The sequence below is a fragment of the Scyliorhinus canicula genome, chromosome 3, assembly GCF_902713615.1.
Source record: "Scyliorhinus canicula chromosome 3, sScyCan1.1, whole genome shotgun sequence".
Classification (NCBI taxonomy): Eukaryota; Metazoa; Chordata; class Chondrichthyes; order Carcharhiniformes; family Scyliorhinidae; genus Scyliorhinus; species Scyliorhinus canicula.
Window position 1 is genome coordinate 126,734,066 of NC_052148.1, and position 24,497 is coordinate 126,758,562.

The 24,497-nt window shown below is 44.4% G+C and overlaps 1 protein-coding gene across 9 annotated transcripts in view; it reads left to right on the top strand.

Moving 5' to 3' along the window:
- LOC119962946 (gamma-aminobutyric acid receptor subunit alpha-2-like) overlaps positions 1-24,497 on the top strand; it is a 379,650-nt gene that overhangs the window by 131,511 nt on the left and 223,642 nt on the right. For 8 of the 9 annotated variants that reach the window (XM_038791279.1, XM_038791280.1, XM_038791281.1 and 5 more), the window contains one exon: positions 4,222-4,289. In XM_038791279.1, the coding sequence (XP_038647207.1) occupies positions 4,222-4,289 (68 nt within the window). Of the gene's footprint in view, positions 1-4,221; positions 4,290-24,497 lie in introns of those variants that run through there. The other variant, XM_038791288.1, reaches the window with a different exon arrangement.

Here is a 24,497-nt window from a genome sequence, read left to right on the forward strand (position 1 = left end):
TTTGTTTGAAGAGGCAGCTGTGAAAGGATGTCTTAAATGAAGAGAGCAATGTAATGATGCTAAGAGGCCAGAATTGAAGAAGCCCAGAGATTCTGGAGGCCTGTAGGGCTGGAAGAGGTTAGTTGCAAAGATAAGGAGTGATGAGGCTATGGAGATATTTGAAATCACACTTCAACTGGTCGATATAGAACAGTACAGCACAGAACAGGCCCTTCGGCCCTCGATGTTGTGCCGAGCAATGATCACCCTACTCAAACCCACGTATCCACCCTATACCTGTAACCCAACAACCCCCCCTTAACCTTACTTTTTAGGACACTACGGGCAATTTAGCATGGCCAATCGACCTAACCCGCACATCTTTGGACTGTGGGAGGAAACCGGAGCACCCGGAGGAAACCCACGCACACACGGGGAGGACGTGCAGACTCCGCACAGACAGTGACCCAGCCGGGAACCGAACCTGGGACCCTGGAGCTGTGAAGCATTTACGCTAACCACCATGCTACCGTGCTGTCCTCTTTATATGTAATGTTATGGGCCAGGGTTTAGAGAACCCCAAAGTGTATCATGGAGTTCACCTGACCCACAACTTCTAATAAATTGTGGTATGGGGAGCACACGGCCCACTCTACAGGTGTGGTACAACAGAAATGGAAAAGTATTTTTTAAAGTAAAACAATGTTTATTCTATGAACTCAATTTAACCTTTTTAAAACATACGGTGAACATCTTAGCAACCATCAATTCAAATACAACCCCCAAAGAATACAACACTAAGTAATCCTTAATAAATTCCCAAACAACATCCAAAAGACAAAAGAAACACTTTTTAACAGAAGCACATTAGGTTTACATTCACTATTGAAAACATTTATAATTCTGAATTCACCAACTGATCAAGAGATAGTCTTTTCATAGCAGAGAGAACAGCAGTACACCTGCTTTGTCTGGCATCAGCTCCAATGCTGAAAATGAAACTAAAGCCCACCCTGTAGCAAACAGCCTAAAATAAAAGTAAAAAGCTGACAGACAGCCCAGCTCCACCCACACTCTGACATCACTGATAAACACCCATTTCTTAAAGGTACTCTCACAGGAAAATTGTGAATATGCCTGTTATTCATATAACTGCTGTATCTATGTCCTAGGTTGGATAATTAATATCAGCTTACCATGCTGTGTTCTGATTACAGGAATTAGGTTCTTTTCTCTGGAGGATTGTCAATGTAGCTAGCATACATTTTGCAATTTGTTTGGCAATATATTTAGTCAAAGATATTAACCATACAACATAGAATGGGAATATCTGTGTCATATGTCAGTACATTGCTTACATATGACATAGTAATGCACAATATTGAAAATGAAAATGAAATGAAAATTGCTTATTGTCACAAGTAGGCTTCAAATGAAGTTACTGTGAAAAGCCCCTAGTTGCCACAGTCCGGCGCCTGTTTGGGAAGGCTGGTACGGGAATTGAACCGTGCTGCTGGCCTGCCTTGGTCTGCTTTAAAAGCCAGATATTTAGCTCAGTGTGCTAAACCAGCCCCTTTATTCTATTTGGAAGTGATTATCAGTTGTGCACCTCTGAGAATCAGCTCGTGAGACTTTGCTGAGTTATGTCATTGCCTCAAATGTCCCAAAGCATCCAATATCCTGCATTGCTGAACAAATTCCTGTTGTGTGTCCTCCCATTTATAGATATTTAGTTTCTTTAGGGTTTATGAGGGGCATGAGCTCTATGCTATTCTCGATCAATAACAACTGCATTAACTTGCATTTATATTGCACATTTAACATAGTAAGACATCCCAAAGCACTTCAGAGAAGCGTTATCAAAATTGGCTGAGCGACGTACCAGCTCAGTAGACAGCTGACTAAAAGCTTGGTCAAAAAGGTAAGTTTTAAGGGACATCTTTAAAGAGAAGCGAAACAAAAGAAATTAAGAGGTTTAGGGAGGGAATTCTGGTGCCTAAGACACAGGCAGTATAGAGCGATGCTGCCAATGGTTCAGCAATTGAACTCGGTAAGGCTACAATTGGCAGAACACCGAAACCTCAGAAGTTTGGAGGTGTGCGGGAGATCACGGAGATAGAGGTGGACAAGGGCAAACAGAGATTTGAAAACAAGGGTGAGAATGTTCCAGAAGTTGTTTCCAGACTGGGAGCCAATATAGGTCAGGACTAATAGGTGAACAGGGCAGGTTAAAGTTAGAATATAGAAAGTAGAGGTTTTAATAAGTTCAAGTTTGTGTAAGATGGAAGTCTGGCCAGGAAATCATTTTAGTAGAAAAGCCTAGAAGGTAACAAGACATGAATGAGTGTGTCATGAAAGTATCCCTTTAAGAAATGTGTGTTCATCAAATGGCTTCAGTGATGTCATTTTGTGGGTGGATCTGGGCTGTGGCTCTGGGTTTTACTTTCGGTTTACACGGATGGAAGCTGGATTCAGACAAAGAAGGCTTCTCTCTCTGCATGTTAAAAGGTGTCAAGATCACTTGATAATTTAAAAGTGACAACTGTTTTCTGGAAAGAATTCAAACCTACTGTTTTGGTTAAAAGTTTCTGGTTTTATTGGATGTTATCAAGTTGAAACAGCGGAAAGGGAAGTTATTAAGGGTTTTAAAGAGAGAGAGAGAACTGTAGCTGTGAAGGTTATTTATGTTTGTAGTTGATAAAAATGCTTACTGTGTGTGTTTATAGAAATGTTAACTGAATTTGTAGAATAAACCTAGTTTTTGATTAAAAGTGCTTAAGGCCTCTGTTGAATTACAGCTGAAAGGTAAGCCCTTATGCTCGTCATAACCAAAATCTATAAACATTTGTGGTCAGGTGAACTCCATGATATACTTTGAAGTTTTCTAAACCCTGGTCCATAACAAATGTTTCAACAGCAGCTGAGCTGATGCAGGGGGACAGAGATGGTCATTTAAAAAAAAAAAATTATTTCATGGGATGGCTATTCCTATTTTCACTTGCAAATGTGGTGATGAGCTGTCTTCTTGGCAGTTGCAATTCGACTGGTATACGTTTACCTGCAGTGCTTTTAAAAAGGGAATTCCACAATTATCACTCATGACAGTGAAGGAACAACAATAGCATTCCAAGTCAGTATAGTGGATGGCTTGGAGGAGAACTTGCATGTGGCAGTTTTCCCATGTGTCTATTGTTCTTCTAGGTGATAGAGGGCACACATTTGGAAGTTGCTATCAAAGGAGGCTTGGTAGTGGAAGGAGTTGTTGTTTAAGGTGCTATCGTGGTTGCCCATCAAGTGGGTTGATTTGACCTGGATGATATTGAGCTTCTGAATGTTGTTGAAACTGCGCTCATCCAGTCAAGTGGAGATTCCATCACACTCTTGATTCTCTCTCGTTGCAGATGATCCTTGCCAAGTACTTGTGTGGCATGAATACTACTTGGCACTTATTAGCTAGCCTAAGCCTAAATGTTGTCCAGATATTCCTGCATATGGACCTAAACTGCTTCAGTATCTGAGTCACGACTGGTGCTGAAAATTGTTCAATCAACAGAAAGCATCCCCATTTGTGACTTCATAATGGAGGGAAGATCATTGATTAAAGTGCTGAATCTGGTTGGGCCACGTTACTACCTGCAGAGGTGTTGCATGTCTGCGCAATATGGGCTCCAATAACCACAACCATCTTCTTTGCTGAGGTAGAAATAGAAGGCAATCTTGATAGGGTGGTTAGGTGGGCAGAAGCTCATCAATGAATTTTGATTTGCAAATTTTCTGGCCATTCGTATTTAATTATTTCTACAGATATGGACTGAATCCCCTGACTAAATATTCAAATATCATCATCATCTCAGTGCATTCGCTACCATTCCTTTGCAGACTCCTCTCAGAATTCAGTATGCTCTATTAAATGTAAAATATATGCATTTCTAATGTCTGTGCAAAAAAGCAGTCTGTAAGATCAATATTTATTGCATATTTCATTCATAATATAGAATCATAATAGAATCATTATTCTTTTGAGCTTCGCATTTAGCATGTTATGTCGCAAATTTAGAACATTGTTAGAAAGTAAGGAACCTGTTCCTTATTGTAGGGGCACCATGAACTGAAAATATTATATTTGCTGTAGGGTGCAGTATGTTAAGATTCTTTTTTCACTTCATTTTTTAGGACATATTTAAATTTGTTTTAATTATTTACTGGGAACTATCAGTCTTTTATATTTTCTCATTTTATCAGAAAGAATAACAGAAGTCAAGACAGATATCTATGTTACAAGCTTTGGACCTGTTTCAGACACTGACATGGTAAGTACGTATATGTTTTTGAAATACAAAAATGTTAATTATTTAGTTTTTGCAATGCATAGAACAGAAATAATAATAAAAGAGTATGTTTGCCTAATGTAACTATGGGCGGGAGTTTACATTCAGTGGCAAAGCAATGTATTCACTATCGTTTTCAAATGCTGCCCACAAACATGTAGTAATCTCTGTGACTTGGATTTTTCCTTTCCTGATGGCAGTTTACGACTCATGCCAAGTTGTTATCCTGACCTGGCTAGGTCATAGAAGGCAGAGAGTAGCAATGGAAGGGTGCTCTTCTGATTGGAGGGCTGTGACTAGTGGTGTTCCGCAGGGATCAGTGCTGGGACCTTTGCTGTTCGTAGTATACATAAATGATTTGGAGGAAAAGGTAACTGATCTGATTAGTAAGTTTGCAGACGACACAAAGGTTGGTGGAATTGCGGATAGCAATGAGGACTGTCAGAGGATACAGCAGGATTTAGATCGTTTGGAGACATGGGCGGCAAGATGGCAGATGTAGTTTAATCCGGACAAATGTGAGGTAATGCATTTTGGAAGGTCTAATACAGGTAGGGAATATACAGTGAATGTTAGAACACTCAAGAGTATTGACAGTCAGAGAGATCTTGGTGTACAGGTCCACAGGTCACTGAAAGGGGCAACACAGGTGGAGAAGGTAGTCAAGAAGGCATACGGCATGCTTGCCTTCATAGGCCGGAGCATTGAGTATAAAAATTGGCAAGTCATGTTGCAGCTGTATAGAACCTTAGTTAGGCCACACTTGGAGTATGGTGTTCAATTCTGGTCGCCACACTACCAGAAGGATGTGGAGGCTTTAGACAGGGTGCAGACGAAATTTACCAGGATGTTGCCTGGTATGGAGGGCATTAGCTATGAGGAGAGGTTGAATAAACTTGGTTCATTCTCACTGGAACGAAGGAGGTTGAGGGGCGATCTGATGGAGGTCTACAAAATTATGAGGTGCACAGACAGAGTGGATAGTCAGACTTTTTCCCAGGGTAGAGGGGTCAGTTACTAGGGAGCATAGGTTTAAGGTGCAAGGGGCAAGGTTTAAAGGAGATGTACGAGGTAAGTTTTTTTACACAGAGGGTAGTGGGTGCCTGGAACGCGCTGCCGGAGGAGGTGGTGGAAGCAGGGATGATTGTGACGTTTAAGGGACATCTTGACAAATACATGAATTGGATGGAATAGAGTGATATGGAACCCGGAAGTGTCAAATATTTTAGTTGAGATGGGCAGCATGGTTGGCGAAGGCTTGGAGGGCCGAAGGGCCTGTTCCTGTGCTGTACTTTTCTTTGTTCTTTGTAAGTCTTGGGAACCGGGAAGCTTCCATCAACAGTAATGATAGCAAGCAAAATAATCAACCAATCCCATTGAAGTATTCTCATAGACAGCAAGTCAGGAAGTTAAAATCACTGATTACATTTCACTTTAAATTTTCATATAGCGAAGTAAATGATTATAATTGGATTAAGACGTAAGACAAAACGCAGAAATATGATTACATTAAGATAATACAGAAACTTAACATTCTGCAAATATGAAGTCAGCTTTTCAAGGCTAGTGATGGTCTTTGGCATTAATTGGACTTACTAACTGTTAACCCAGTTACAGCGCATTCAGAGTTTGCAGCGAGACTAACAGAGTAAAAGCACAAGCTTTCATCAATTCACTATCTGCGTAGGTTTGCACACTGTGGGGACATCAATACGGTATTCCTTCTGTCGGAGTGCAGCATCATTGAAGCATTGAATGGTTACGTTATAGAAAGAGGTCATTCGACTTGTCATCTCTGTGCCGTCTTCTGCAAGAGAACTTACCTAGTCCATTTCCTCTGCATTTTCTCCATGGCCTGAGTTTATTTTTTCTTTAAATATTTGTGCAATGCTTTTTTTAAATGCTTCAGTTTAATCTGCCTTCAGCTTACTGTCGGGGAGTGAATTCCAGCATTCTAACCACTTGCTGCATTCAAAGAATTTTCCTCGTGTGACCATTGCTTCTTTTGCACCTTATCAGAGAACCTTTCTCTGGTTCTGGATACAGCCACCAAAGGGATCAGTTTCTCCTTATCTGCCCTGTACAGAGTCTTCTTGATCTTCTCTTCCCCAAGGAATACAACCCCAGCTTCTGCAACAAAAACAGAAACTGTTGGGCAATCTGAACCAGTCTCACAGCATTTGTGGAGAGAGACAGAGCTAACGTCTTGAGCCTTGATGACTCATTGACAAAGCTGGAGAGAACTGGAAATAGGTTGAGATTTATGCTGTTTCGCGGAGGGGGCTGTGAAGCACTGGGGCTGAATAGAGGGACAGTGATAGGTGAACATTGACACAGATGTCATGGACAAAAAGACAAAGGGAATGTAAATGGTGGTGATCAAGGCTAAGAAGGGTGCCGATAGTGGCAGATTGAGATCAGAATGTGTTAATGGCAGAACAAAGGTGAGCACTGTGTCAAACGTCAACTTGGAGCAGAGAACAGATGGCTCTAATGGGGAGGGGAGACAATGATGAAGGAAAAACTGATCTTTTGTAACCTATGCACATATTTCTAATACTTTCTCGTCTTTCCGAAAACCAGAACTAGTCACAATACTCCTGTTGAGGCTGAACCAATGTTTTATACAACTTTCTTACTTTTTTGCCTCTATTTTCAAAGCCCGGGATTCTGTCTGCTTTATAACACACTTTCTCAACCTGCCCCTCCACCATCAGTGATTTGTGCACATTTAACTTGGGTCTCTCTGCTCCTGAACCCCCTTTTGAATTATACCCTTTGTTTATATTGCCTTGCCTCATTCTTCCTATGACAATGAATCACTTCACACTGCAGAAATGTCATCTGCCACTTGCCCACCAATTCCAGCAACCTGTCTATGTCATTATGAAGTTCAACACTATCCTCTTGAGGATTCATGGGAGAGGTGGCCACTGCTAGTACTGCAGAGATTCCCAGATGGAGGCAAACTGTGATGGAGCCTGAACAAAGGTAAGTCTGGAGTCTTGCTGCGGTGGAGGCTGGGTAGATGGGACAAAGATTTTAGAGTCCATTATGAAGGATGAGATTGCAGAGTACTTGGAAGTGCATGGTAAAATAGGGCTGAGTCAGCACGGCTTCGTCACGGGAAGATCATGCCTGACAAACCTGTTAGAATTCTTTGAGGAGCTAACGAGGAAGTTAGACAAAAGGAGAACCAGTGGACGTGATCTATTTGGACTTCCAAAAGGCCTTTGACAAGGTGCCATACAGGAGGCTGCTAAATAAGATAAGGGGCCCATGGTTTTAGGGACAAGGTACTGGCATGGACAGAGGATTAGCTTACAGGCAGAATGCAGAAAGTGGGGATAAAGGGGTATTTTCCAGAATGGCAGCTAGTGGTGTTCTGCAGGGGTTAGTGTTGGGACCACAACTATTCACGATATAGATTAACGATCTCGAAGAAGGAACTGCTAAGCTTGCAGATGATAAAAAGATCTGTAGAGGGACAGCTAGTGTTGAGGAAGTGGGGAGGCTGGAGAAGGACTTGCACAGGCTGGGAGAATGGGCAAAAAAGTGGAAAGTGTGAGGATATGCACTTTGGAAGGCTGAATAGAGGCATAGACTGTTTTCTAAATGGGGAAAGGCTTCGAGAATCTGAAGCACAAAGGGACTTGGGAATACTAGTTCAGGATTCTCTTAAGGTCAGTATGCTGGTTCAGTTGGCAGTTAGGAAGGTAAATGCAAGGTGAGCATTAATTTCAAGAGGGCTAGAATACAAAAGTAGGGATGTACTGCTGAGGCTGTGTAAAGCTCTGGTCAGACCCCATTTGGAATATTGTGAGCAGTTTTGGGTTCTGTATCTAAGGATGGATGTGCTGGCCTTGGGTGGGTGTCCAGAGGATGTTTACAAGAATGACCCCGGGAATAAAGACTTGTAATAATAATAATCTTTATTAGTGTCACAAGTGGGGTTACATTAACACTGCAACGAAGTTGCTGTGAAAATCCCCTCATCGCCACACTCCGGCACCTGTTCGGGTACACTGAGGGAGAATTCAGAATGTCCAATTCACCGAACAAGCACGTCTTTCGGGACTTGTGGGAGGAAACAGGAGCACCCAGAGGAAACCCCGCAGACATGGGTAGAAAGTGCAGACTCCGCACAGACAGTGATCCAAGCCGGGAATCGAACCCAGGTCCATGGCGCTGTGGAGCAGCAGTGCTAACCATTGTGCTACCGTGCTGCCCAAGTCATATGCAAAATGGTTTTGGACTCTGGAGTTTAGAAGGATGAGGGGGGGAATCTCATTGAAATTTACAGAATACTGAGAGGTCTAGATAGAGTGAAAATGGAGAGATGTTTCCACTTGTAGGAAAAACTAAAAGTAGAGGACACAATCTCAGACTGAAGGGACGCTCCTTTAAAACTGAGATGAGGAATTTCTTCAGCCAGTGTGTGGTAAATCTGTGGGACTCATTGCTGCAGAAGGCTGTGGAGGCCAAATCACTGGGTGTCTTTAAGACAGAGATAGATAGGTTCTTGATTAAGTGAGGGATCAGGAGCACGGTGACACAGTGATTAGCATTGCTGCCTACGGCACTGAGGACCCGGGTTTGAATCCCGGCCCTGGGTCACTGTCCGTGTGGAGTTTGCACATTCTCCCCGTGTCTGCGTGGGTTTCACCCCCACAACCCAAAGATGTGCAGGGTAGGTAGATTGGCCACTCTAAATTGCCCCTTAATTGGAAAAAATAATTGGGAACTCTAAATTTATTTAAAAGAAAGTGAGGGATCAGGGGTTATGGGGTGAAGGCAGGAGAATGGGGATGAGAAACATTTCAGCCATGATCTGTCATGGGAGTGTCCTTTTAAGAAATGTTTTTGTCCTATTACATGGCTTCAGTGATGCCATTGTGCAGGTGGAGCTGGGCTGTGGCTCTGTGAGTTTTTACTTTCATTTTCACATTTTGCTGCTGCAGTGTTTTGGCCTGTCTCACTATTTTCAATTTTAAAGTGTTATTCCAAGGAAGAAACCCAATGAGTTTAGTTACCTACTGTCTTGGTAAAAAGGAGTTTTTGGTGTATGGGATCGTGTTATTTAATTGGAACAGTTGAGGGGGAAATTCATGAAGGGTAATACATAGATTACTGTGGCCTATGTGAGGTCTTTATGTTTGTAGTTGATAATTCTTATTGTATGGGTTTATACAAATGTTAACTAAATTCTTAGAATAAAGTTTTTTTAAAAATTAAAAACACCTAAGAACTCTGTTTGAATAACACCAGAAAGGCAGGCCCGTGTGCTCATCGTAACCAAAACCAGTAAACAATTGTAGGTCAGGTGAATTCCATAGTATACTTTGAAGTTTTCTAAACCCTGGCCCATAACAGATCGAATGGTGGAGCAGACTTGATAGGCCGAATGGCCGAATTGTGCTCCTATATCTTATGATCCTATGGTCTTATGGATAGGGGAGGGGTGGGTGGGGGAGAAAACCTTGGGGAGGGCCTCTGATGGACATAGTGCTCTCGATAAGGAGTCCCCCTTGCCTCGCCACCAGTCTACCAGGTTTCAGCTGGCGAGCTGGACATTTGGTGGCAGCCTTCCCCACCAGATAAATTCCCAGTGGCATCAGAAGGGAGGCCCTAAAGTAGCCTCAGTTGGCCAACCCAGTGGGCCACGCACCCAACACGTCCCCAGTTGTTACTCAAATTGATGCAGGGTCTGGTGGGGCCACATAATTCTAGGAACAGCCCTACTGGTATGACACTCCCATTTCAAGGCCCCCCTCCCCATATTCCATCCCGTTATTGAGGGCATAATATTCCAGCCAGTGGTTGCAAAAGCTTCCCCAATACCAAGGTTAAACTGACTAGCCTGTAGTTGCTGGGCTTATCCCAAATGCTTTTTTGAACATTTACAGTTGTCCGGTTCTCAGGCACCATATGTGTATCTAAAAAGAAAAATTAGGGATGGTACTTTTGCAGTTTCCACCTTACGCCCTCAATATCCTTTGATGCATCTTAACCGGTTCTGATGACTGACAATATGTGTATTGTAAGAATAATGAAGGGTTAACAATTTACTGTAACTACATCCAACCACTAGATGGTGATCAAGTGCATCCACGTGGATCACGTGATATTCTTGATTCGGGGAGTAGGTTGTTAGGCGAGATAGTGAATAGTCGTATTATCAGGAGCTCGGTAGTTAAACAATCTGTAATCTTTTATATCTTAGCAAGAAAGTCGAATATATTTAGTTGTAGTGTAAATAAATTAGCTTTGTTCAAAACACCGCTTGATGTTCTTTGTGAGATACTACACTTTGAAGTCATCCTCATTCAGAAATCAAAGAACATCACAGTAACTTACCAACTTTAGGACACCAATTAAAGGTTATTGGCAAAAGAGGCAGCAACAACACAAGGGAAAAACGTATTTACATAGTGAGTGGTTTGGATCTGGCGCAGATGGAATCACTGAGGAAGTGATTAAAATGTGGTGGACAGACACTATTGACAAGAATCAACAACCTAATCATCCTTGTGTGGATGGAAGAGAGCATGCCGGATGATCTAAGAGATGCCTTAACTGTGACCATCTTCAAGAAAGACTTGACAGTGGAAATGACGGAAGGATTTCCCTACTGACCGCCACGAGAAAGGTAATTGCGAGAATCCTCCTCGACTGCCTCTTTTGAGTGGCTGCAGAGCTCCTTACTGAATCTCAGTGCAGCTTCTGCTCATCAAGAGGCACAAGGACATGATCTTCATGACCTTTAGCGTGCGACAAATCCAGGAAAAGTGCAGGGAACAGCATCATGCTCCAAGTGGCCTTCTTCGATCTCGCAAAGGCCTCCGACTCTGTCAACCATGATGGATTCTGGAACATCCTCCTCAAATTCGCCTGCCTGCAGAAGTTCATCACCATTCTCCGCCTGCTCCACGATGACATGCAAGCTGTCATCCTCACCAACAGAACCATCACAGACCTGATATGTGTTCAAACTGGGTCAAACAGGGCTGCATCATCACACCAAAACTCTTCTCCATGTTCGTCCCAGCAACATTCCACCCATCACCCTGAAGCGCCTCGCTGGAGTGTAGTTAACCTACCAGACCAGTGGGAAACTGTTCAATCTCTGATGCCTCTCGGCCAGAACCAAGACAACCCCAACTTCTATCATCGAGCTGTAATACCCAGACGACGCTTGTGTGTGCGCACGTTCAGAGGCCGAGCTACAAACCATCGTCGACTCATTCATCGAGGCACATAGAGAAAGGGCCTTACACTAAACATCCAGAACACACAGTTTTCCTACTAGCCCGCTCCTGTCACACAAAATTTCCCCCTAACTATCAAGATCTACGGTGAGCCCCTGGACAATGTGGATAATATGCTATACCTCGGGAGGCTCCTCTCAGCACAAGCAGACATTGAAGATGAAATCCAGCATCAAATCCAATGTGCCAGTGCAGTCTTCAGGCGCCTGAGGGACAGAGTATTCAAAGTCCATAACCTCAAATCCAACACCCAAGCTCATGGTCCACAGAGCAGCAATGGTCCCCGCACTCCTGTATACATCAGAAACATGGGCATTGTACAGTATATACCATAAATCCCCAGAGAGATATCACCAATGTTGTCTCTGCAAAATCCATTGGCAGGATAGACATACCAACATGTGTATCCTCTCCCAGGCCAATACACCCAGTATTGAGGCAATGGTCACGCTTGACCAGCTGTGATGGATGGGCCACATTGTCCGCAAGCCTGACACAAAACTCCCAAAACAAATGCTCTACTCTGAGCTCCACAATGACAAACGGCAGTATGAGGTCGAAACGCTACAAGGGCACTTGAAATCCCCACTGAATAAATGCAATATTCCCATCTACATGTGGGAATTGCTTGCCTTGGAATGCACAAACTGGAGAGGATGCATCCCCAAATGCACCAACCACCTCGAGCATCACAGGGTGGAGCATGCAGAGGCCAAGCATAAATAGCGGAAAGAGAGCGCAGAATCCAGAGCATCCCACCTACCCACCACATCAAACACTGCCTGCCAGACCTGTGACAGAGTTTGCGGATAAGGGATCGGACTGTTCAACTACCGCAGAACCCACCTCCCCGAAGTGGAAGCAAGTCGTCCTCAACCCTGAGGGACTGCCAAAGAAGGTTTTGGATCCGTAATTCACTGGCTGAGAGTGTGTGGAGACAGATTCCAACGGGACTTTCAAAACAGAGTTACAGGACTAAGGGGCAAGGCAGGAGAAGGGACTAAGTGATTTGAACTTGTAGAGAGCCAACTCAGGGAGGATGGGCCAAATGGTCTCCTTCTACGTTGTGATCATTCTATGAATCTTAACTACAACCAGCAGATTAAAAACTCTCCTTACTAATTATTAGACCGCCCAGTGTCTCAACTACCTGTTTTTTCATAATGACTTGGGCAGCATCTGCTACCTTGGTAAAGCCAGGTGCAAATTATTCATTTAATGCCTTTACCATACACTGTGCATCCATGTATAAATCCTCTTTCAGGTCCATTATCGGACATTCTCCTCCTTTTACCGCACTTTTACAATTTATATGCTTATAGAGGACTTTTGAGATCTCTTTTATCTTGGCTGCTAGTCGACTAGCACACCGTTCGTAGCTTCTCTTAATTATCAATTCCCGCCGAACCTCCTATTTTAAGCCTGGTTCAAAATTGTGTTTTTGACCTGACATTTATCACACGCATGGTAGCACAGTGGTTAGCACAATTGCTTCACAGCTCCAAGGTCCCAGGTTCGATTCCTGGCTTGGGTCACTGTCTGTGCTGAGTCTGCACATTCTCCCCGTGTCTGCGTGGGTTTCCTCTGGGTGCTCCGGTTTCCTCCCACAGTCCAAAGATGTGCAGGTTAGGTGGATTGGCCATGATAAATTGCCCTTAGTGTCCAAAAAGGTGGGTGGGATTACTGGGTTACGGGGATAGGGTGGAGGTCTGGGCTTGGGTAGGGTGCTCTTTCCAAGGTCCGGTGCAGACTAGATGGGCCGAATGGCCTCCTTCTGCACTGTAAATTCCATGATCCCTTTTCTGCTTTATTTCAGTTTCTATTTCCATCATCATCTCGGGGCTCTGAATTTGTTTGCCCTACCTTTTTCCCTCATGCAAAGTACCTTGACCCTATCCGAACTACAGATCTCCTCTTTAAAGCAAATCCATTGGGTACGATTTAATTAAACGGGAACAAAGTCCCACAGTGAGCATGTTTAGCCGCGTGTTTCCCGAGCACTCGGGTTAGATAGGGGGCTTCAGTGGCTAATACGTGGCCAAGGACACAGCCCTGTTTTCTACACTGAGGAGCTCTGCTCGCCAGAACTCCTCAATGTAGCGATAAATTGGGACGGCATTTAAAAATGGTGTCCCTATCTCGAGAGCCCCTGACGCAACCCCTGGACCCCCCAAGCCCCAACCCACTATGAGGGAGGTCCCCGCATGCCCCAACACATGCGCAGGGCACCCCAGCCCGATTGCCACCATGTGAAAAATGCCAGCCTGGCACCTTGACCGTGCCAACCTGGTACCTGGCAGTACCCCTGTCAGCTGGCAGTGCCAGGCTGGCACCAGCAGTGTCAGGGTGCCACCCTCCCCAAAGGGCATGCACCTGCGGGCCTCTGATCCCCTGGGAGAACCCCACGAGTGCCGGTACGTCTGGTCCCAGTTTGTGGAGACTAGTACTGAATGGGGCTTCCCCAAGGTCTACGAGGCAAAGGGGATAGATCCCAATGCCTCGAGTGCCTCTGAAACTGTAAATTAAAGTAAGTCTAGCTGTCTCGCTCTAATACACAGGTTTGTCAAAAAGTGACATGCCACAATGGGCGGGATTTACATTGCAACGTGAAATTGTGTTAGATCACGCAAGGCATTGCCAGCCGGATAGATCCCGGGAGTGGGGTCTCCTGGCTTCTATCAGTCACGTTGCGCCACAGTGAGCTGCTTTCACGGAGCAGCATAGCCATTCAATCAGGTCCATTGTTCTGGGAATATTTTATCTACCTGTCTGCTGGGCCAATTTAAACACAAAATGCTGGATAAACTCAGCAGATCTGGTAGCATCTGTGGAGAGAAAAACACAGTTAATGTTTCAGGTGCGTATGACGCTTTTACAGAACTGAAGAGGTATGGAATTACGATGAATCATATAATTCATCGCTTTCCTACCCGGCTTGAGTTCTGTAGAACAGTCATATGTTATGGGGAGAAGGCAGGAGACTGGGGATGAGAAAATATCAGCCATGATTGAATGGCAGTGCAGACTCGATGGGCCGAGTGGCCTAATTCTGCTCCTATGTCTTATGGTCTTATATGGACTTGAAACATCAACTGTGTTTCTCTCTCCACAGATGCTGCCAGACCTGCTGAGTTTATCCAGCATTTTCAGTTTTTATTTCAGATTTCCAGCAGCCACAGTATTTTATTTTTAATATGCTGTCCTAATTTACCTGAACCAGATCTATTCTCAACTCGCACAAGTTTCCCCTCCTCAAATTAATTATTTTTATTTTGGATTTCTCCTTGACCTTTCCCATAGGCAAAGATGTTTTGATACTATGGGGCGAAATTCTCCGACCCCCAGCAGGGCCGGAGAATCGCCTGGGGCCGCCGGAAATCCCGCCCCCGCCGTGGCAGAGATTCTCCGCCACCCGGGAAGTGGCGGTGGCGGGAATCTCGCCACTCCGATCGGCGAGGCCCCTGCGGTGATTCTCCGGCCCGGATGAACCACCTCTGTAACGGCGGGATCAGCGGGCCCCGGGGTCCTGCGGGGGGCGATCGAACCCCGGGGGGGTGCCCCCACGGTGGCCTGGCCCGCGATCGGGGCCCCCCGCTCAGACTCCGGGCCAGTGCCCTGGGTGCACTCTTTCTCCTTCCGCGGCCGCCACGGCCTCCGCCATGGCAGAAGCGGAAGAGAAACCCACATCGCGCATGCGCCGGTGGTGACGTCAGCTGCCGGGGGCGCTGGTTTTTTGCGCCACTCTTCTGGTGCCAACCGCTCCGGCGCGGGGCTAGCCCCCAAAGATGGGGAGAATTCCCCACCTTTGGGGAGGCCCGACCCCTGAGTGGTTGGCGCCACTCCCCTACGCCGGGACCCTCCGTCACGCCGGGTAGGGGAGAATCCAGCCCATGGTCACTGCTTCTAAATGTTACATTACAAAATGTGCTTCCCACATTCCCAGAACCAGATCCAGCAGTGGCTCTTCCTTTGCTGGACTGGAAACATACTAATGTAGAAAATTCTAATTTGTAGATTTATGGTGTTTTGGCCCACATAGTTGTTCATGATAATTCAAATGGTAGATTCCAAGTTGCCACCTTATTAAGTGTCCACTCTTTAGGTACTAATGAAGTGGATATTCAGGTGAATGTGAAAGATGTTTAGCAATTTCTGAGGAAACGTAGGAGAAGTCTCCAAGTTTTCTTCCCTCAGCCTAGACAACACAGATAATCTCATCTTTAATTTCATTGTGGAACCTTGCTGTGCCAAAACTAGCTACTACATTTGCCAAAATAACGATGACTACATTTCAAAAGTAGATCATTTGGAATGGAATGAAGATGTGAAAGGTGCCATATAAACAGAAAGTTTATTTCCTTTTAATAGAAAAAGGCACTCTGAAGTCCAATAATTTGTGAGTGGATTAAATGTCAGAGGTCATATTTTTAAAATGTTGCCAAAGTTATAAACTACTAATTGATTTTCTCTGCCAGTGACAAATTTGTGCTGAACCTTGTTGATTAGTGCAGGAGTGCAAAGATACATAACTTGGTGAGATAATGGGCAGAGGAGCTGAAAAGTGGCTCGCCATGGGAAGCTTTGTTTTATACTTACTGATGGAATATTGGTGGTTAGCAAAGTAACAACTTCATCTGTGCTTTTTAAAGTTTATTTACGCAATGTGGGCGTCGTTGGCTAGGCCAGCATTCGTTGCCCATCCCTAGTTGCCCTTCAGAAGGTGGTGGTGAGTTCCTTCTTAAACCGCTACAGTCCTTGAGGTGTAGGTACACCAACTGTGATGTCCTGGAGTTGAGATGATTGACCTCCAATCACCACAACTATCTGTGCCAGGTATGACAATCAGCTGAGAGTTTTCTCCCTGATTCATAGTCAAAAATGTTTATGGCATGGAAACAGGCCCTTCGGCCCAGCTTGTCCATGCCGCCCGGTTTCTGTCACTAAGCTAGTCCGACTTGCCCGCATTTGGCGCATATCTCGCTATACCCACCCTGCCCATGTAACTGTCTAACTATTTTTTAAAAGAAAAAATTGTACCCGTCTCTACCACTCCCTCTGGCAGCTCATTCCAGATGCTGACCAACCTCTGTGTGAAGAAATTTCCTCTCTGGTCTCTTTTGTATCTCTCCCCTCTCATCTTAAACCTATGCCCTCTAGTTCTAGACTTCTCTACCTTTGGGAGAAGATGTTGACTATCTACCTCATCTATGCCCCTCATTATTTTATAGGCCTCTGTAAGATCACCCCTAAGCCTTCTACGATCCAGGGAAAAACGTCCCAGCCTATCCAACTTCTCCTTATAACTCAGACCATCAAGTCCTGGTAGCATCCTCATAAATCTCTTCTGCACTCTTTCTTGTTTAACAGTATCCTTCCTATAATAGGGTGACCAGAACTGAACACAGTATTCCACATGTGGTCTTACTAATGTCTTGTACAACTTCAACAAGACATCCCAACTCCAGTATTCAATATTCTGACTAATAAAACCTAGCATGCTGAATGCCTTTTTCACCACCCTGTCCACCTGCGACTCCACCTTCAAGGAGCTATGAACCTGTACCCATAGATCTCTTTGTTCTGTAAATATCCCCACCTCCTTACCATTAACTGAGTAGATCCTGCCCTGATTTGATCTACCAAAGTGCATCACCTCACATTTATCCAAATTAAACTCCATTTGCCATTCATCGGCCCACTGGCCCAATTGGTTAAGATCCTGTCGCAATCTTATATAACCTTCTTCACTATCCACTATGCCACTAATCTTGGTGTCATCTGCAAACTTACTAACCATGCCTCCTACATTCTCATCCAAATCATTAATATATATAACAAATAACAGTGGACCCAGTACCGATCCCTGAGGCACACCGCTGGTCACAGGCTTCCAGTTTGAAAAAGCACCCCCCACAATCACCCTTTTGGTTTAGGTCGCCAAACTAATTTTGTATCTAATTGGCTACCTCACCTTGGATTCCGTGAGATTTAACTTTTTGCAACAACCTAACATGCGGTATCTTGTCAAAGGCCTTGCTAAATTCTATGTAGACAAAGTCGACTGCGCTGCCCTCATCTACCTTCTTGGTTACCCCTTCAAAAAACTCAATCAAATTGGTGAGACATGACTTTCCCCTTACAAAGCAATGGGATATTGATGCCATGGTCAAATGGAAGAAGGAGACACATGATATGCACAAGCAGCTGGGATCAAATGGATCTCTTGAAGAATATAGGGCTTGTCGGAGTAGAGTTAATTAGGACTAATTCCCTAATTAGTCCTTGCTTGTCTAAATGCCTGTAGATCATACCCTCAGAATACCTTCTATCAATTTACCCACTACAGAAGTAAGGCTATAACCTGTCTGTAGTTCCCAGGCTTATCCCTACAGCCCTTCTTAAACAAGGGCACAACATTTGCTACCCTCCAATCTTCAGGCACCTCTCCTGTGACTGTCGATGATTCAAATAACTCAGCTAGTGGGCCGGCAATTTCCTCCCTAGCCTCCCACAACATCCTGGGATACATTTCATCAGGTCCTGGGGATTTATCTATCTTGATGCGCTTTAATACCTCCAGCACTCCCTTCTCTGTAATATGTACACTCCTCGAGACATCATTTTTTATTTCCCCAATTTCCCTAACATTCGTGCCTTTCTCAACAGTAAATACTGACGAGACATATTCATTTAGGACCTCTCCCATCCCTTGTGGATCTGCACATAGATGACTTTGTTTATCCTTAAGAAGCCCTCCCCTCTCCATCATCACCCTTTTACCCTCTATGTATCTGTAACAGCTCTTTGGATTTTCCTTTGCCTTATCTGCCAAGACAATCTCGTGTCCCCTTTTTGCCCTCCTGATTTCGCTCTTAACTCTACTCCGACAGGCCCTATATTCTTCAAGGGATCTATTTAATCCCAGCTGCCTGTGCATGTCATGTCACTAATGGAATTATGGTCACTGGCCCCAAGGATCCCTCACTAACACTTCCGTCACCTGCCCTTCCTTATTCCCCAAGAGGAGGTCAAGTTTTGCCCCTCTTTGTTCGGGCCGTCCGCTTATTGAATGAGGAATTCTTCCTGAATACACTCGACAAATTTCTCTCCATCCAAACCCTTAATGCTATGGCTGTACCAGTTAATGTTGGGAAAGTTAAAGTCCTCAACTATTACCACCCTATTTTTCCGGCAGCTATCTGTAATCTTTTTACATATTTGCTCCTCAATATCCCATTGACTATTTGGAGACCTATAGTATAGTCCTATCAAAGTGATCTCACCCTTCTTATTTTTTAGTTCTATCCATATAGGCTCCGTGGGTGAACCCTCGGATATAACCTCTCGCTGTACTGCCATGATACCGTCCCTAATCAAAAACGCAAATCCCCCTCCTCTCTTACCTCCTGTTCTATCTTTTCTATAGCATCTATACTCCGGAACATTGAGCTGCCAGTCCTGCCTCTCCTTTAGCCAAGTTTCAGTAATAGCTATAATATCCCAGTACACATCCATGCCCTGAGTTCATTTGCCTTGCCCGTTCGGCCCCCCATTGACTCCAGTTTAGCTTGGGCTCCTTGATGCCATACTCAATCAAATGCTGCCTTGATGTCAAGGGCAGTCACTCTCGCCTCATTTCTGGTATTCAGCTCTTTTGCCCACGTTTCAACCAAGGCTGTAATGAGGTCAGGAGCGGAGTGACACTGGCGGAACCCAAACTGAGCGTCCATGAGCAGTTTATTGCTGAGTAAATGCAGCTTGATAGCACTGTTGATGTAACCAATGGAGAATCAGGCGGCTTTTAGAAAGAGCAGATAATCTGCTCCGATGGATGAAATTGAACAATTTTCCAACAATAACTGGAAGATTGTAGTAAGAGCAGCAAAGAACACAAACACAGTTACCAGTGTTACAGAGGAAGAGGACAAAGAGGGATCCTGAGTAGGTTATGTACTTAACAGGTCTTTGCAAAAAGTCAGGCATAGCTGGGACTTTCATAGTTTCCATGGTGACATCATTTATCTGAAGGAATTAAGTAAGCTAAAATAGAAATTGTTCAAAATGAAAACGAGTACATTCACAGAGACTGGCAATGAATGAAGATTAGTCCAATGCAGTGAGCCACATTTGTTCCTGATCCGGAGCACTTTGATTTTACGATTGTCATTTTCAAGTTTCCACCTCCTCCTATCTCTATAACCAGCTCCTGCCTTAAAAATCTCCAAGATCTCTATGGTCCTCCATTTCTGGTCTCTTTCACATTTATGATTTTAATTGCTCTGCAATTGGCAACTCTGTCTTCAGCTACATACATGTATCCTAAACCCTGGACTCCCCTATCTAAACCTCTGTTTTTCTCCCTTTCTCTCTTCCTTTAAGACATTCCTTTGAACCTACATCCTTGACCAAGCTTTTAGTAACCTGTCCTAAATATCACCTTGATGTCAGTTCATTTTTGAAGCACTTTGCAAAATCTGACATTGAAGGCAATATCAGACACAATTTTTTATTGTTAAAGTGGAAAGACATGAGATATTGTTGAAGTGGAAGATCATGAGACCATGTTACTAAGTGATGGATCACATGGTGAAATGGTGATGATTGAGTCAGAGAAATGGAATGAAATGAAATTCGCTTATTGTCACGAGTAGGCTTCAATGAAGTTACTGTGAAAAGCCCCTAGTCGCCACATTCCGGCGCCTGTTCGGGGAGGCTGGTACGGGAATTGAACCGTGCTGCTGGCCTGCCTTGGTCTGCTTTAAAAGCCAGCGATTTAGCCCAGTGTGCTAAACCAGCAATTTGGAATCTCCAAAAAGCTGAAAGACATCAGAGGAGTCCCTCATGTATTGTGGGTAGAGATTGATGTGTTGGGTACTCTGGATAAAATTACCTTTGGTTTCAAAATCATAGTTTCATTTTAGACTGCTCAAGTGAAATCCGTATACTCCTCCTATTCCTTGATAATCATTCTTCATAACCACACTTGTTTTCCATGTTTCTCTGTGTATTGCTTGTCAGCTGGGCTGTAGCAGTTCTTGCGGGCAATTCGGGATGGGTAATAAATGCTAGCCTAGCCAGCGATGCTCACACCACGTCACATCGAGAAATAAAACAAAAATTGGTACCAGCATCATACTAGCTTCCTTGAAGGCAGGTTGTCGGGTTGCCTCAGCTATTGTATGAAGTGCTGCTATTGTTACAACGAAGGTACATAAACTTATTCACTGAGATTAGAAGCTTTAAATAACTGTGATGACCTTTAACATGGTCTTGTTTCCTTGCAATCCTTGGCACGGATAGATTGAGAACTATTATATTAAGAATCTACTATTCTTCATGATGTCATCAGAATAAATATTCTGCCCGGTTGCATGCAAAAATAAATGGTGCAAAAATGGTGCTCCATAGGGTTTGAAATGTGCCTGGTCCTTTAATGGTTCTATAATCTTTAAGACACAGCATGGGCCCAGACTTCCTCCTGCCTTCCTAGCTACAATAGTGCACCCATGTTAAATTCAACCCAAGAATAAATGTTGTTACTGAACTCCTGATTCAGGCTGAGCGTATGGACAGTGTATTCTACACTAATTGCTGAAAATCATAGACAGCATCTGTGAAGAGGAATGGGCCAGATTTTTAATGAGCTACTCAAAAGAGTTGGGTGGAGTGGGTTGGTGCTAGTAAAATGGGAGTGGACTGTGTTTAGCTAGAAAGCAATTATATAATTTCTGGATCTTACCAATGTTGGCAGTGATATAATGGGAGACTAGTTATATATTTGCAAGTCCAATGAACTGCCAATAATAAGACACATTTTACCTTTTATCAATGATACACAGTGAGCAAAGTGCTCGCTTGGTTAAACAAGGCGGGAAAGAAGTAAAGGCGAAATGATGTCTCTCTTAAACAGTCATCGGTGGATCCAGCATGCAGTGGCAGGAAAGGTGGTGCACTGTGGACATTGCCAGATGGTAGTAGAAGGGGGAGAAGTTGCCAGAAGTGAAGGGACATGCTACCAGTTTCATAGATGAGCAGTGACACTTGTTCCAAAGAAACAACTCCGGGAATTAAAAAATATATATTTTTATTCAAACATAATTTTCATTATAACAAAAGAAAACACACCAAATTTCAACCCCGTACAATGCCAAAAGTACACCCACCCAATAAGAACATAGGAATTAGGAGCAGAAGTAGGCAATTCAGCCTCTTGGGCCTGCTCCGCCATTCAATCATATCATGGCTGATCTCTTCCTGGTCTCAAATCCACCTCCCAACCTGTGGCCCATATCCCTTAACACTTTTTTTTGTCAGAAATATTCTATCTCCTTCTCGAAACCATTTAATGACTCAGATTCCATGGCACTCTGGGGCAGCGAGTTCCACAAAGTAGTTCCTCCTCATCTCAGCTCCAAATCTACCACCTCTCAATGACCTCTCGTTCTAGATTGCCCTACAAGGGGGAATATTTGGTCTATGTTTATTTTATCAATCCCATTTAGTATTTTATATATCTCGATCAGATCCGCCTCATCCTTTTAAACTCCAGCGAGTATAAGCTCAAACTATTTAATCTCTCTTCATACATCAACCCTTTCAACCTCGGAATCAATCTGGTGAACCTCCTCTGAACTGTTTCCAATGCCACCACATCCTTCCTGAAATAAGGGGACCAAAACTGACACAGTACTCCAGATGTGGTCTCACCAACACCCTATACTATTGCAACAGCACTTGGCTACTATTATACTCCAGTCCTTTTGCAATAAACACTAATATTCCATTTGCCTTTTTAATTACATGCTGTAACTGCATGCCGACTTTCAGTGATTCATGAACATAGACACCCTGATCCCTCTGCCCAGACCCATTTTGAATCTGCTTTCTGCCCGGTTTGAAATGGTATACTTAATCTTCTCAAGGTGCAAAATTTCCAGCAGGTCCCCCAGCCAAGCCAGGGCCTTAGGTGGCACTGGGAACCTCCATCCAAGCAGAACTCGCCTCCAGGCTAACAGTGAGCCCACCTCCCTGTCTGCAGCACTGGTGAGTTCAATACTCCAAACTAGCCACCAATGGCACAGATTCAGCTGAACACTCTGACATTGTATCAACAAAGCAGACCCGGAACCTAACAAGCTTGAGGCAAGACCAAAACATGTGTATGTATGATTCGCTCGCCCCCTAGAACACTGCTCACACCGATCCTCCACTCTCAAAGTACCCACTCATTCGTGCCCTAGTCAGGTGCATCCTGTGTGAAGTCGACCCTGTGAAGAGCCTCACTGCACACTGTTCCCGACACCCCCTTCCCCCCACAGACCAAACCTAGCTCACCCTTCCACTTCCTCTTTACTGTCTCCAACAATACCTGCTCCAGCAGGAAAATCTGCCCATAGACATCTAAAATCTTACCCTCCCCCAACTCGGCCAAGAACAGGACCCTGTCCATAAACGAGGGCGACGGTACCAGGGGAAATGAAGGAAGCTCCTTACATAAAACATTGTGCACCTGAAAGTACCTGAATACATTTTCTCTCGGGAGCTGGAACTTCTCTAGCAACTTGTCTAGATTGGCTAACCAACCTCCTGAAACATGTCCCGAAACCTACCCAACCCATCCCTCTCCCATGCCCCAAACGATGAATCTAAGCAAGATGGCGCACATCTATGGTTCCTGCAAATCAGAGCCAACAGCTACATGGAACCCAGTTTAAATTGCTGCCTAAACTGATTCCAAATCCTTAAATATGCATCACCACCGGGCTCAAAGAGAATCTAGCAGGGAAGTGGTGCAGTAACAAGGACTCTCGGACTCGACCCGATGAACAAAACCTCCTCCATCCTCCCCCACATAGAGTCCGGATCCTTGAAGCAACCCCACACCTGAGCAATATTTGCTGCCCTGTAGTAACGTAACAGATTAGGTAGTGCCAACTTTCCTGACTGCCTAATCCTTTGCAAAAATGTCCTACAACCCCAAGGAGTCTTACCAGCCCAAACAAAAGCTGATATTAGTTTATTAGCCCTGCAAAATAAAGTATTGGGAAGAAAGACTGGGAGACGCTGGAACAAAAAACCTCAGGAGAATATTTATTTTTACCGCCTGTACCTTTCCTGCTGAGGTCAGAGGAAGGGCATCCCACATTTTCAAATCAGCCTTCACCCCATCCACCAGACCAGAAAAGTTTAAGTTGATGGAGCGAGGCCCAATGATGGACCACCCAGATACCGGAAACTAGTTCTGACCGGATTAAATGCAGCCTCCCCGGATCAGATCCCTTCCCATTGGGGGATTCACCAGAAAATATTCTCTCTTGCCCAGATTCAGCTGTCCCCTGAAAAGGAGCCAAACTTCCTGAGCAACTCCATTATCTCCCCCACATTAGGAGGTGGGTCTGTGTTATATAGTAACAAATCTTCCGCTTATAAGGACACCGTATGCTCCCTCCCTCATTCTTTATCCCTCTCCAGCTGTCAGGCAACCTCAACGCAATGGCTAGTGGCTCGATTGCTAAGGCAACCAAAAGCAGAGACAACGGACACACCTGCCTTGTATCCCTGTTCAGTTGGAAATAATCTGAGCTCAGTGGGTTAGTACGTACATCTGCGGTGGAGTCCTGTACAAAAGCCTAATCCGTGAAATAAATTTTGGTCCAAAGCCAATCCACCCCAGGATCTCAAGGAGGTACCCCAACTCAACCCTATCAAAAGCCTTCTCTGCGTGCATCAAAATAATAATCTCTGGCTCGGTCCCTAAGGAGGATGACAACACAACATTTAGCAATCGCCTAATATTGGCTGATAACTGTGGGCCATTAAAAAATACAGTCTGGACGTCCGGTGACGGTGATGTGCTGAGTAGAACATAGCCGTAGGGGCAGCACGATAGCATAGTGGGTAGCACTATCGCTTCACAGCTCCA